This window comes from Malaya genurostris, chromosome 2 (genome assembly GCF_030247185.1).
Source record: "Malaya genurostris strain Urasoe2022 chromosome 2, Malgen_1.1, whole genome shotgun sequence".
Lineage (NCBI taxonomy): Eukaryota > Metazoa > Arthropoda > Insecta > Diptera > Culicidae > Malaya > Malaya genurostris.
The window spans coordinates 81,267,141-81,282,508 of NC_080571.1; the positions used below are offsets into that span (position 1 = coordinate 81,267,141).

The window sequence follows — 15,368 nt, forward strand, 5'->3', positions numbered from 1 at the left end:
GACAATTGCAATGGGAAGTAAAGCTTGTTTTGTTCATTTACCAATCAGATGTTTAACCATACAAATAAGGAATTGCAGGAGACAATTCTTCTAATATCTTACGTTCGATTGCAATCCTTCTCAATATTGGATTAGTATTTCTACAATATTGTTATAAATAACAAATTATTATAAAAAACCACTAAAAAGTTACCCGAATACCCATTTTGCTAAAGAATCATTTGCCGCGGATTGACAGCCGAAACGTTGTGGTGTACGATTTCAATCCTTTCGATGAAATTGTGGAGAATATCTGATGTCAATGATTTTTTTTCTTCGACATCCAACTATTGTCAGCCGTTACGAGTGGTGATAATTTTCTGTTCATGCATTAGTAATGATAACTTTGTAGTATACGCCCTAGTCGAAACATACCGATTGTGCACCGGAAAAAAACATGATATAAATATCATTCTATGAATCAGTCAGCTCACGATTTGATGGATTGTGTTTGAATTGGCTCCAGGGCCAACTATCACTGGAACAAAAATAGGATCAACACCCCGGATAGAGGATATTTTAAATTCATGAAATCCTCAGTTTGCCCGGGGATAACAAAAAAAATTTCCAATTTTTCCATTTTAGTTTGAAGATCTGCGGTGCTACGCTACATTGCGAGCTTTGGTTTATGGCAGGATTCGCTATGTGGCAGTTGGTTCCATCGTTAAGACTATTCCATCTTAAGGTGGATTCCAGGGAGAACTTTATGAATAAAAGAGTCATATTCGTGTCAAAACAGGTCGACATGGCTACGAAAAGCTTTATAGGTGGGGACAGCGTTACAAAAATCAAGCAAATTTGATACACTTCACACGTTGGTAATCATTTCAAGGTATTAACTAACCTTTTTATCGATGGTAAAAATTTGATTCGGCACAGAGTATCGATTATTACATAATTATCAAAAATAATTTCCATCAAATTCAATCGACAACTTTTTTTTATTTAACAACATTAACTATAATTATATGGCAAAAAAAGTTTGACGATAACACAAGACACGATCCATGCGTGATCTGTCAAAAACAGTAACATACATACCAGCAAAAAAATCACCCTTTATTATTGTGCTTATTCACACACAACAAGATAGTCTCACAGTAAATCTCATCATGTGCTGCTACTGACTAGTCTATGTTCCTGGTTAAAATTGTTGATAATTATATGACTCAGTGTAGTGCTTTTACTAATGAATTTCTTGGATAAAATTGTAAGGAAACTGTATGCAATAAAAGATGAGGAATTATGCTATCATCAACTGTACCTAAACCTTCATTTAATAAGTATTCGATTAACGTAGCTCTTTACACGAACTGAATCCCAAATAACCTAATCTGTTTATATTCCAAATAACATAAACTTTTATTACGAACCTACTTTTTAAAAACAGGTTTTTGCTAAATGTGAAAATATGTGCTATGACAAAATTATGATGCTGTATTTTTTAAAGTGATTTGACGAATAGTAGCCGGAAAACAATGTTTTAACTCGATTCAGTATCCATGATGACGACTTCCGGTTTATTGATATTCCACAAAACCCCTTACTGGGTGCATTCGAAGCATATGCGACGAACCGATGCCGTAAAATTATGTTCGGATTGGTTCAAAACTTCAAGATGGCGACTTCCGGTTTCGTTTATTGATATTTCTTTGAACTTTTTATTTTAAGAGTAACCTAAAAAGAGGTTTAACCTTAAGGTCATTTGCCTCTTCGGTTCAGAAAAACTTCTCTCAGGTCATTCGCCTCTTCGGATCAGAAAAAGTTTTTCTGATCCTATGTGCGGGGTTGGGAATCGAACCCAGGCAGGCTGCGTGAAAGGCATCGACTTACCCGTCACGCTATTCCCGTTTCCCTGGAATAAATTTGATGAGTAGATGTCAGAAAACAATGTTTGAAGTGGTTCTGAAATCCAAGATGGTGACTTCCGGTTTAGTAATATTTCTTCCATAAGTAATGCAGAAACTTTTAATGAATTAGAAGTCACCATCGTGAAATTCGGAACGACCTCAAAGATTCTTATCCGGCATCTAATCATCAAATGCCATCCAAAAATATCTGTTATGTAAAAGTATTCAAGAACGTCGCCATCTTGAATTACAAAATCACCTCAAACAACGTTTTCCCGCATATACTCATCAAATCCGTTTCTAAAATACCCATATTCTAGAGGCTTTCAGTGAATATTCCTCCCATTCCTCCGAATGCCATTTCGTAGCATGTCATGTTTCCGAATCATTTAATTATCGCTAACCCGTATTGAAATCGATTTCAAATAAAGAGACATGAAACATGTTAACCCAAAATCATTCATCATCATGTTTTGACATAGTCCCAATCGTGTCAAAACACGCGTTATAGTGTTTGTACTTCAGGGGTTGTTTTTTGTAGCTTTTATGCCTTGAGAAGAATTTCTGTTTGGAAAAGGGTGCTACATATGTATTGAGAAATGTTAGGACATGCTTTTTTAAATGTGTGTTTTCGTATGAATTGAAGCGATTTTAAGTTGTGACTACCAGTTTTTTTACTAGTGTTTTGATCATACTTTCAAACTTTGTTGAAATCGCTTCCACATATTTCCACATTAGATACTTGAATATATCGTATTTTGTAATTAAATTGTTCAAAAATTTCTTAGTTTGTGAACTTAAAACTATGCAACCTGTGACAAAAATATGTAGTTTGATACTCAAAATACAATGGTAGAACATTTGAACATTCTAAAAATTCATTGAAAAAAGTTATGATGGAAAAGCTTGATTTTGGGGGTTTCCAAAAAACAAAGCATCATATCTCGACACCATTGCATTTTAATGTGTTCATGTATTCGGCATGTTTTCTTTTTTAAATATAATCTACAACTTTTCTAATGGTTTGAATTATCTATCTCGTACTGTATGGAAAATATTTTTTTCAACTGACTTGTAAGTGGTTCAATGGTAACCTCGATTATATTAAAAGAAGCGCACTATTCCAAACAAAAATTCATCTCAAGGCATAAAAGCTCCAAAATCAACCCCTGAAGCACTAAAGTACGCTGCAGACGCCTCTCCTTCATAATTAGACCAACCCGAGGTTAGTGTGCTGAAAACTATTGACGCAATAGCATTTCTTGCGAACACTGTCGATCGTAACGTTTGTATTTAAAAAAAACTGTTTTAATCCACCTAGTGGTGTAATGATGCATTTCTCATATCAATCATACTATCATATGTAATACTGTGGTATTCTTCAAAATAAATTTCTTCGAATCTTAAAAGCATAACCGAAATCGGTTTGTTTGACCGTCTACTGACAAAAACTATCAATTGGAGAAGATTTGAGGTCGATTTAAATAACTTTTTACGATTTTTCGCCCTTTTCAGTGATGGTATAAAATTTTTAACACACTTTACCCTTTATTTCCGGATCCGGAAGTCAGATCCAGATGAAATTCAGGAATTATGTATAGGACCACAGAATTATTTATTGGAACATAAGTTTGTGAAAATCGGTTGCGCCATCTATGAGAAAAGTTAGAACACATATTTTCATTTTTTTGCACATTTTACCCCATAACTCCGGAACCGAAAGTTGGATCCAAAAAATATTCACGAATTTTTAATGGGACCACAAGCCCTTTCATTTGAATCTAAGTTTGTGAAAATCGGTTTAGCCATCTCTTAGAAAAGTTAATGCACTTATTTTCCCAGTTTTTTGCACATTTTACCCCATAATTCCGGAACCGGAAGCCGGATCCAAATAATATTCAGGAATTTTGCATGAAACCACAAGATCTTTCAAAGTTTGTGAAAAACGGTTCAACCATCTCCGAGAAAAGTTAGTGCAAAAAAACGTTACATACACACATACACATACACACACACACACACAGAGAGAGAGAGAGAGAGAGAGAGAGAGAGAGAGAGAGAGAGAGAGAGACATTTTGCGTACTCGACGAACTGAGTCGAATGGTATATGACACTCGGCCCTCCGGACCTCGGTTCAAAAGTCGGTTTTCACAGTGATTGCATAACCTTTCTATATGAGAAAGGCAAAAATTATTGATTTTTCATGGGTTTACCTTCACCCGCACTGACGAGACTATCCATGCAGCATCATTCACAGTAACCCATGAGTCAGCAGACAAAATTTAACAGCTCTTTCAGTCGAACTCTAACTCCAATCAGAAGTGTGCGCATTCAAAGAACGGCACCCCACCGCATCGAATATGGACATCGTGCGGCACTTTGTGGACGACGGATACGCTCGTTCCGGAATCTACAACATTTTGGCACTATTAGACAACAATCGAAGCATCGGTAGAAAGCCCGGTTCCGGACGGCCGACAACCATGAACAACAAGAAGCTCCAGAGGAAGCTGAAAGGAAAGACCGAAAGAAAATTGGCTACATTGCTGGGAAATAGGTGCAACCGGCCAAACAGTGAAAAAGTACCTGACGCACATGATCATACCTGTTAGAAAGCGGAAGTCGCGTCCACTGGTTTCGAAGCTGCAATTCGCGACGTGGTAATGGACGACAATACCTATCTCACCCTGGATGGCAACGACTGGCAGGGCACTTCGTATTTTACTTCTCCCACGAAGGAAGTGAGCTCCGAGCTGAAGATCATTTCACACACCAAGTTCCTCAAGGAGGTGCTGCTGTGACTGACAACCAGCGAGAAGGGAAAGTCAAAGCCCCTCTTCTTTCGATCCGGACTGACCGTAAACGGGAATATTTATAGTAAAAAATGCCTGCCGAAGGTGGCTTCGTTCGTCAAGCAATACCATAAGACACGGTTTTCTGGCCAGATCTGGAGTCGGCCTACTACTCGAAGCGATCGTTGGAGGAGATGGTGCAGCTGAATATCGATGTGGTACCGAAGTTGGCGAACCCACCCAAGCTGCGTTCCATCGAGAATTTCCAACCTAAAGATCTACTCCAACAATTATGTCGCGAAAACTAAGGAGAAATTGATAAATAAAACGAAGAAAGAACTCAAAAACATGCCTACAAGTAAGCCTAAATAATTACCTTCCATGTGAAATTTATCAAAAACAATTATCTGTGACAGCTTTTTTTTATCACCATCCGAAAAAGGTCAATTTTTTTAAATGCAAACGTTATCTCCCGCCAAGTGCGAAATCTAATAGTATAAATAACGTAACCGACAAACCCCACTGTATTTCTCTCCGTTTAATTTTACTGCCGATGATTAAGCCGATTTCAACAAGAGTGAGTTAATGTGCATGCTTCTATTACTCTATTTTTCAATGTTGAATATTAAATGACCGGCACTTCCGGTTCCAGAGATATAATGGTTTAAGTGACGTAACCGTTATCTTTTCTCATTCTATTTGCTCAATTGTATTATTGCTGATTCTTACGGTCACGCGAACCCAGAGGAATCTACTTCAATTTGTGTAAAAAAATCGCTCCGTGAGAAAAATGTTTCAATGTAACTATTTGAATGATAAGAGAAAAGACATTAATACACCACTGGGTGTATTGATTTTTTTTTTTCGCAAATCAAAATGACCTAAGACGGTGGGAATGATTTTGCGGTGAAATATTTTATTAACTAAATCGACAAAGTACGAATGCAGGCTTTTTCCCTCAAGAACATCTCCAACGCAACCGAAGCGTAGGGAGCAGATGCCAGATCCAGCCAAAACAATGGAGGGTTAGTCTGCTTTCGGTAAATAGGTAGAAACTGTTTTTTGAAGATTCATTTTCTGTAATCTCTCTCGTTGTTTGTACAAAAATTGTGATCCCGGAAGTGTATTTGTATCCAATTGGACGAAAATTTTGTCGTCCATTACAACGCATCGGTTCAGCTTTTGGAGGAGAACGTCATACAAGCTCCGTGACCGTATTTTTGAAATCAGTTTCCTGTGAATTCGTCCTTTTTGGAACTTTCTGTTTCTTGTAGGTTTTGATAATGTTACGCTTGATATTCTGCTCATTTTTTGACGATTTCATCAGGGATTCCCAAACTATTTTGGGTCATGGACCCCTTTACCAAAATTCACTTAGGCCTCAGACCCACAATTCTTTTGTAAATTAAATTTGTTGCTGTTATATTATTGATGTAAAATACTAAATATTTCAAATAACAACTTATATCAAACTATAGGGGGTAAATTTCTAGACCTCGTCGACCACCATAGTCAGTTTTCGTTTACGTCGACCCCCACAAAAAAGAACATCGACCCCAAGGGGTCTACATCGACCCCAAGGGGTCTACATCGACCACTTTGGGAACCCCTGGTTTATACGATTCCAAAGGTTTACCACTGCTAGCTCATCTTTGTAATTCGATGCCTGCTTTTCACGTCTAAATTCACGGTAAATCGTCGAGCGAACACGTTTCCCCAAACTTCTTAACAATCTTACACACCGTAGATTTAGTACGCTTCACGCTTTTCCTCGAAACGACAACTTTTCGGAAAACCATTTGTGGAGTATTAATCTTCGAGTTCATAAACTAATCCGAGCTATCATTTGACATTTCTCACTTTTATTCCATTTTTCAACAGTGTTGCCAAAGTAAACAATGCTTTTGCTCACTGAGCAAAAACTCTAAATATTTTGTAATGTAACACTATGACAAGACCTGACAACTGGCTTCTTATTCTTCCTTCTGAATCATTCTTCTCGTCATTTTCGCCCTGTGGAATAAATACCAACGTATCGGCTACAGTGTAGCCATATTTACAGATTTTTTAATAACTTTATGCTAAGAAAAAACTGTTTATTTAACTTATATTTTTAGACTCGATTTTTTATTTGAAATAAACTTGAAAAATGTTTTGGTGAATGCATTTTTTATTATGTTTTACCACTTGAAAACAATTTATTGAGCTTCTATGATACAACACGAAATATCTCATGTTGAACGCAAAATCAAATCCATTGTTGACGTATTACCGGATCTTTTGGTAACCGGAAAAATTCAAGTTTGGATAGAAATGCTTAGTGCGACCACAGTGTGGAACACAACAGTTCATTCTTCTCGTAAAACTAAACACACTTTCGAGTTTACACTAATTTAACAAATCTTTTTTGGTTATATTTTAACTCACTAAAAAGAAAAACGGCTTGATGCTTACACAGTGCTGTCACTATATACATTTATTACAAATGAGATTGAAAAAGGTGAAACGTTCTCTGAAAATGTTCATTTTTATTGATGACTAAAATTATACATTTTAATAAACTTGTTTTCTGATTTTCTTTATACTTGGCAACATTGCTCGCGTACCCTGCAAAAGTTTTTTCTTTTCACAATGTGCGGGTAGCAACATCAAAATCAGCAAATCAGAAACTGGTCCATTTTGGAACAAAAGCAGCCCCCCCCCCCCCAGTTGTCAGGTCTTGTCTTAAATGTAACAGTCCTTATGCAAACGATATAGGATGGTCGTTTCATTGTTGATTACTTTATATAATACTTTTACTTCCTTATGATTTCGAACTTGACCCACCGTGTAAAAGAATGGTTGTATAAACAGTGACAACTGATTACATACTAATGCTCAACTCGTGACGGTTGTAACCATAGAATACATGCTCTGTAGACAAGAGGACCTTACTTACAGCTGCTTTTGTGCACTCTTCGCCAATCAACAACCTATTGAGGAAATTTCGGTGTTTAATTAAGGATCAAACGAGAGCCAGTCACGGAAAAACGAGAGCCAGGCGAAAACGAAACGGATTATGTTTTCTGTTCACAAAATAAAGGAAACTTGATTGAATGGATTAAGCAGTGTTAAGAATATCTCGTCATGGATTTGATTCGAATATAATGGAATGAGAGCGTAAAATGATTCCAAAATATGAACTGTGAGAATTGAGTTCTCAACTTATTTAATCTACTGTATTGCATTAAACAGGAGAAACTTTAATGATCATTAGTAGTCACGTACACTATTTTCTTCCATAGAGATCATTTTAAAAAATTCCGTAATTTGTTTAATTGAAGTCAATATCAGAAAATTTGAACAATTTACTAAGGCTTCAACGCATTTACCATACACGGAAAATAAAAACTACCTATTATTTGACTCCTTTTTACTTAATTTTGTATTCTGTTGAATCTTTTGTTTCATTCGTTTTTTCCATTGTTGTCAAAACACAAAGACCCTTATTACGGGTATGACTACACGGTGAAAACCAAGTGAAGTGATTTTTACCTTATTATCGGTATCACTTCACGGTGAAAACTAAGTGAAGTGAATGTAGGTCTTTTTATCACGAAAGTCACTTCAGAGAAAAAAGTAATTACTCACGAACATCAAATCACCAAAATTTTGTTGGAAAAAAATGATTTTTTTCACTACAGTGATTATTTCATTGACCGTGACACCGGTAATAGGTAAAATCAAGTGAAGTGACATGTGAGTGAAGTGAAAGTGAGACCGGTAATAAGGTAAAAATCACTTCACTTGGTTTTCACCGTGTAGTCATACCCGTAATAAGGGTCTTTGTGTTTTGACAACAATGGAAAAAACGAATGAAACAAAAGATTCAACAGAACACAAAATTAAGTAAAAAGAAGTCAAATAATAGGTAGTTTTTATTTTCCGTGTATGGTAAATGCGTTGAAGCCTTAGTAAATTGTCCAAATTTTCTGATATTGACTTCAATTAAACAAATTACGGAATTTTTTAAAATGATCTCTATGGAAGAAAATAGAGTACGTGACTACTAATGATCATTAAAGTTTCTCCTGTTTAATGCAATACAGTAGATTAAATGAGTTGAGAAAAACACAGTGAGAGTTTCGTTCAATAAGCTAAAATTAACTAAACTTTATCAACCTGAAATTGAGTCAATACGAGTAAATATAACCTACCATTAAGTAGATATAACTCAACTTTAAGTATTTTTTTGCACGTGCCGTACGGAAACTACCTAGAGCCACTTTACCTTTGAATTATTGTTTTGCGTTTTCGTGTACATTATCTAGTACACGGAAAACGTGACACGATTAAATTGTAAGTGAAATGGTATAATATAGGACGAATTCTTTTGAAAGTCAAAAAATGAAAAATGCAATAAACAAACTGGGCTTCATTTCCATAAAAGATTTTTCCGTTTACGAATTCAACATTGGACACCCTCTAAATAGTTACACACCAACAAATGAGGGTGAGAGCACGTAAGCGATGATTGATTACACCATTTAATGTCTTTTTTGTTATCATTGTGTATGTAGGCAGTCGAAGAAAGCAGACGATAAAAATAAGATTCATGCGTAGGTGTTATAGCAAATTAATATCAGTATACGAAATACTTTTTCAGTGTTTTTTTTTCGCTGAGTGAGACTATTTGCGGAAAAAACTTGTCTTTTTGGGAAAGAAAAAAATGAGAACAAGTCGGTAAATAATTTGGAATGCGTTAGCTACCACGCGTTTCCATATTCTTTTTGTCAAATGGAGATGAATGTTGGGTAAATGTCGTTCAACAAATTTCTCTCAAAGATCATCATAAAATTATATTCTCAAACATCAAACCGCACAGTCCCACCGTTCGTTGGAAGTAAGTAAATTGTCAAAACAGCTACCGAAAGGTCGTAAGCTATTTAAAGCTAGAACTCATTGAATGCAGTTATTTATTAATGAAAATTCACGACCGGGCATCTCTACTGCCAACATGTCTAAAGTATTTTGCGAGAATGTGCGCACCACGGTAATGTAAGTGACACTTTGCGGTACAGTACAGATTGTTCAATTGGCTTTAACTTGGTACCACGAGTGTGTTTGCTCAGCGAGGAAGATGATATTAACCAACTCTGCGCCTTGAAGAGACATCCAGAGAGGATAGTTAATTAAAAAGCAATTAGAATCAATTGAAGTGTACTGCTTCCTACGCGCATCATCTGCGGTGCACATACACATGTGTTGGGTCCGGGTCTGCGTTCGATCGAATCAAATCGTCGGTGACAGTCCGACGTCTCATACATAGTTAACGACGAGGCTAAGCGCAGCTGGTGTGTTCCACTTTCAGATCGGGAAACATCAATCATCCCTCATCCAAGACATTCCCCGGTGGCTCGAATTCTGGTGAATAATTTGGAAGCTCATCCTATTTTGTTCGAAACCGAAGACAAGCCAAACAATGTTGGAATCAATAAAAGCAACAAATAAATGACCACTTTCATTTCCGGTTTCCTGTTTAACTAGTGAATTGAAAAGTGATTGCACTTGCACTGCAATAAACCAAGCATCGCCTGAAGCTTGTGGTTTGACTGTTGGAATAACTATTTCTATATGATATCGAAATTTAGTGTGCAAAGTGTTCACAAGAAAATTTCAGAACTTATTTCAGCCAAATGATTTGCTTTATATGTTGGATCATACTTGGGTTAATGAATAAAGAAACCTTTTCCTTCTTACATGGTCTGCAGTCCGAGTAATCACAAAATTCTTTAATTCAGTAAAACGGGCGTACAATTAGGGGAAGATGGGGTAAAACGTACCCCCGAAGCAAATCGAATTCCACTTTTCTCAGAAGCAACCAAATTTTCGCGCAGCAACTCTATTGAAGCTGTTAAATCATCATAAGAAGATATGAGTGTAAAATTTTGATAGCTCTGGATTAATGATATTCGGAAAAATAAACAAAAACTTTGTGTTCTAATGCAGATGCTGCATTTGCAATTCAAATAAACAAGATATCGTCTCATGTGTATGGGGGCAAAATGACTCGAATTGTGTTAGACAATATGCGTAAGAATTCACTTTCAAAAATTATTCATAAGTTATGATTTTAACGAATACAAATCTACATCTGGAAAGTACTCCTTCGACCGAATGACTAAAACTTCATTTTGATAACAAAAAATTAAAAAAAAAATGACGGTAGAATCAATTGATGATAACTCTCGGTTGATTTTTCATTAGGGCGTATAAGCAAATGACAGTTTCTCTTTAATCATTCTCTCTTTCGATTATTGTGATGTGATTAAAAATATTTTCTTTGGTATCACTATTCTGTTTGAGTGATAAACGTGGAAACCGCTTGGTAATTAATAGAAGAGAAAATAAACAAAGAGAAACTGTCACTTGCTTATATGTCCTAATGAATAATCAACCGAGAACTAGAATAGTCGTAAAATTCACTAACATTTTACTCCAAATTCCTCTTTTATCTTATCTTTCTTTGAAAACCTGACTGGTGCTCCTGAATTTTTCATAAGTTCTATAAATGGATTGCTGTCAATCTATATTATTACTATATTATGTTTTACCCCAAATCTTTGCCTTTCATAAATTTACAGAAAAAAAACATTCTGGAGAGCGGTGTTCGGGTCAATTATGGTAAATTAAGACAGTTCTATGTTACGCATAACAACCCCACAAATTAATTACCAGATAGTTTCCATGATCCCATGAATCGTGCAACATCGTTTTACCCCAAAACTTAATTTTAAGTTTAATTCTGCTTTACAATCTTGAAGCAACTTTGACGTGACCTATCAAACGTGGTCCATATTAAGGAGTGTATCGAAAATAAGCTATCCACAAATTTTTCTTTCAAATTATGATAAAAAACGATATTTTATTCAAGCTAAAAATTTATCCTTTATTGTACGAGGTAAAACTTGAGCATAAAGATAATAAGATGAAATTTAAGTTATTCCTTCACGAATTTTCGAACTTTTGATCGAACGCTCTTTATCAAGTTCCGGACAAGTGTTGCATCGCATTGTTTGGACGCTTGAGCCCAAATTTTTTTGAACTCCTGCATGTTCCCAGCTGCCTTACGAGTCTTCTTGAAGACCCTCGTCACGATTACCCAGTAACGTTCGATGGATCGAAGGTGAGGGCAATTTGGTGGATTGATATTTATACCCTTTTCCGCAAGCCAATTGAGAGTGGTTTAGACATAGCGAGCCGACGCTAAATCCGGCCAAAACAGTGGAGGTGTACTTTGATTCTTATATAAAAGCAGCAATCTCTTCTGGAGACACTCAGATCGATAGATATCCGCATCTATAGTTCCGGTAGTGTAAAAAATGGTTGACTTCAAACCACAGAAACAAATTGCTTGTCATACCAGTACCTTTTGACCGAATTTCTCCACTTGAATCGACCTGTCCACCTCGCTCACATCCTCCCCAACGACAACAGTAAAGTATTGTGGACCGGAAGGGTTTTTGAGTCTACCTTTACATAAGTCTCATCGTCCATCAAAACGCATGCATCCGGACACTGCAAAGGACGCGAATACAATTTCCGGGCCCTTGTTGCTGCTCGCTTCTTCTGTTCTACACTTTGTTTCGAGATTTTCTGATTCTTGTAGATCTTTAGGTGATTTCGCCTCTTGATATGCTGGATCATTCCGACACTCGTTCCTGCTTTTTTATCCAAATCACGTATTGACATTGATTTGTTCTTCATGATTAGAGATACCACTTTCTGATCCAGCTTCGGGTTGGAAGAACCGGGTTTTCTGCCTCTTCCAGGTAGCTCATCCAAAGTTCCCCAAACTTATTAATGATGGTTTTAACACTGGCATGATGAATTCCAAACCGCTTCGTCAATTTTTGCTTAGTAATACCCTTCTCCAGAACCTTAATTTTCACTTCCTTTTCAATACGCGACATTTTGAAAACGCCGAATTTCAACCGCACAAACAAGTAAACAAACGAAAGCTGACAGCCAAACGCACAGCATGCTGTGATCTGAGCATAAGAAAACCATCACAAATACATGTGTATAACACAAATGTATGTGGATAGCTTATTTTCGATACACTCCTTCGGGTAATGACTTTTTTTTAAAAACTTGCATACTTGAAAAAAGTTCAATTTTTATATTGGCAGTAATTGGAGAAAATCAACTTCACTAACAGCATCAATATCGTTGCTGGAATGCGTTCAAGACTTCCTATTTTTGCCTTTCTCATATAGAAAGGCTATGCAATCACTGTGAAAATCGACTTTTTAACCGAGGCCATTCATGTCATATACCATTCGACTCAGCTCGACGAACTGAGCAAATGTCTGTGTGTGTGTGTGTGTGTGTGTATGTAACAAAAATATGCACTCACTTTTCTCAGAGATGGCTGAACCGATTTTCACAAACAAAGATTCAAATGGAAGGTCTCATAGTCCCATAGCCTGCTATTGAATTTCATTCCGATCCGACTTCCGGTTCTGGAGATATAGGATGATATGTACCAAAAAAGTGAAAAAAATTTGCACTCACTTTCTTGGCTAAACCGATTTTCACAAATTAAGATTCAAATGAAAGGTATTATGGTCCCATAGCTTGCTATTGAATTTCATTTGAATGTGACCTCCGATTCCGGAGTTATATGGCAATATGTGAAAATTTGAGAAAAAGTTTACACTCAATTATCTCTGGAACAACTCAACCGATTTTTGCAAACTAAGATTCAAATGAAAGGTCTTATAATATCCTAAAAATTTGTGGAACATTTTATCAGGATCCGACTTCCGGTTTCGGAACTAAAGCGTGATAAGTGGAAAATTACCAATTTTATTATTATTTTCCCACGAACGATGGTTAAAAACAGGTACAAATCCCATAAAATTGTCTGATAAATTCTTCTAGTTTGCGGAGCTTGTTAGTTTGTGGGCATGAAAACTTAATTCGGCACTACTGGTCCCCTCTTTCCCTGTTCCGAGAGCACCGAAAGTGGAGAAGAAAAAACTCCTAAAACTAAATTCACTTCGATTTCTCTGTGATGCTTGAACCGATTTTCACAAATCTTGATTTGAATTAAAGTTCATACTGTCTTTAAACCTACTATGAAATTTCATCCGGATCCGACTTCCGGTTCCGCAGTTGCAGGGCGATGAGTGTCATAGTTTTCAAATCGCCATATAGATTGACAATATGTACAACACCGAAAGAAGATGAATGTATCAACACATCTTGCACGCTAAGACAACTTGCCGACGACAGCGTTGTGTCTATTATAGGACCCAAAGCTGCCGATCTCCAAGGACCATTACAAGATACTCTCGACAACTTATCATCATGGGCTCTTCAAATGGGTATCGAGTTCTCTACGGAGAAAACTGAGCTGGTTGTATTTTCGAGGAAGCGAGAACCAGCACAATTACAGCTTCAACTAGGGGGTGAAACCATAGCTCAGGCCTTCACATTTAAATATCTCGGGGTCTGGTTCGACTCCAAAGGCACCTGGGGATGTCACATTAGGTATCTGAAACAAAAATGCCAGCAGAGAATCAACTTTCTTCGTACAATAACCGGATCATGGTGGGGTGCCCACCCAGGAGACCTGATCAGGTTGTATCAAACAACGATATTGTCCGTGATGGAATACGGATGCTTCTGCTTCCGATCAGTGGCGAACACTCATTTCATCAAGCTGGAAAGAATTCAGTATCGTTGTTTGCGTATTGCCTTGGGTTGCATGCAATCGACTCATACGATGAGCCTCGAAGTGCTGGCAGGCGTTCTTCCACTGAAAAACCGGTTCTGGGATCTCTCATATCGTTTGCTCATTCGATGCGACATTTTGAATCCTCTGGTGATTGAAAACTTCGAAAGGTTAGTTGAGCTTAACTCTCAAACCCGTTTTATGTCCTTGTATTTTGATTACATGGCTCAGAATATTAATCCTTCTTCGTTTGTTTCCAACCGTGCTCATTTCTTGGATACTTCTGATTCTACTGTGTTTTTCGACACATCCATGAGAGAAGAAATTCGTGGAATTCCGGATCACGTGCGCCCTCAAGTGGCCCCAAATATTTTTTATAATAAATTTAGAACAGTCAACTGTGAAAAGGTGTTTTACACTGACGGATCAAACATCAACGAGTCCACAGGCTTCGGCATCTTCAATCAAAACATCACCGCTTCTTACAAACTCAGTGATCCGGCTTCAGTTTACGTCGCAGAATTAGCTGCTATTCAGTACACCCTCGAGATCATTGAAACCATGCCCAAAGACCATTACTTCATTGTCACGGACAGTCTAAGTTCAATAGAAGCTCTCCGGGCAATGAAGCCAGGAAAGTATCCCCCATATTTCCTGGGGAAAATACGGGAACATTTGAGAACTTTATCTGAACGGTCTTATTTAATATCGTTAGTCTGGGTCCCTTCGCATTGTTCCATTCCGGGCAATGAAAAGGCAGACTTATTGGCTAAAGTGGGCGCATTGGAAGGTGATATTTATGAAAGACCAATCTGCTTCAATGAATTTTTCAGTATTTCTCGTCAGAAAACTCTCGAAAGTTGGCAAACTTCATGGACGAATGACGAACTGGGACGATGGCTACACTCCATTATCCCTAAGGTATCGACGAAACCTTGGTTCAAGGGGATGAACATGAGTCGTGAT

The 15,368-nt window shown here is 37.1% G+C and overlaps 1 protein-coding gene across 10 annotated transcripts in view; it reads right to left on the reverse strand.

The window, feature by feature from the left end:
- LOC131432356 (uncharacterized protein ZK1073.1) overlaps nucleotides 1-15,368 on the reverse strand; it is a 176,498-nt gene that overhangs the window by 20,346 nt on the left and 140,784 nt on the right. For 2 of the 10 annotated variants that reach the window (XM_058598583.1, XM_058598584.1), the window contains exon 2: nucleotides 194-399. The exons of 6 other annotated variants lie outside the window; for them this stretch is intronic. In XM_058598583.1, coding sequence (XP_058454566.1) covers nucleotides 194-205 — 12 coding nt within the window. In that variant the 5' untranslated portion in view covers nucleotides 206-399. Of the gene's footprint in view, nucleotides 1-193; nucleotides 956-4,494; nucleotides 5,002-15,368 lie in introns of those variants that run through there. 2 more of the 10 variants (XM_058598586.1, XM_058598587.1) reach the window with 2 other exon arrangements.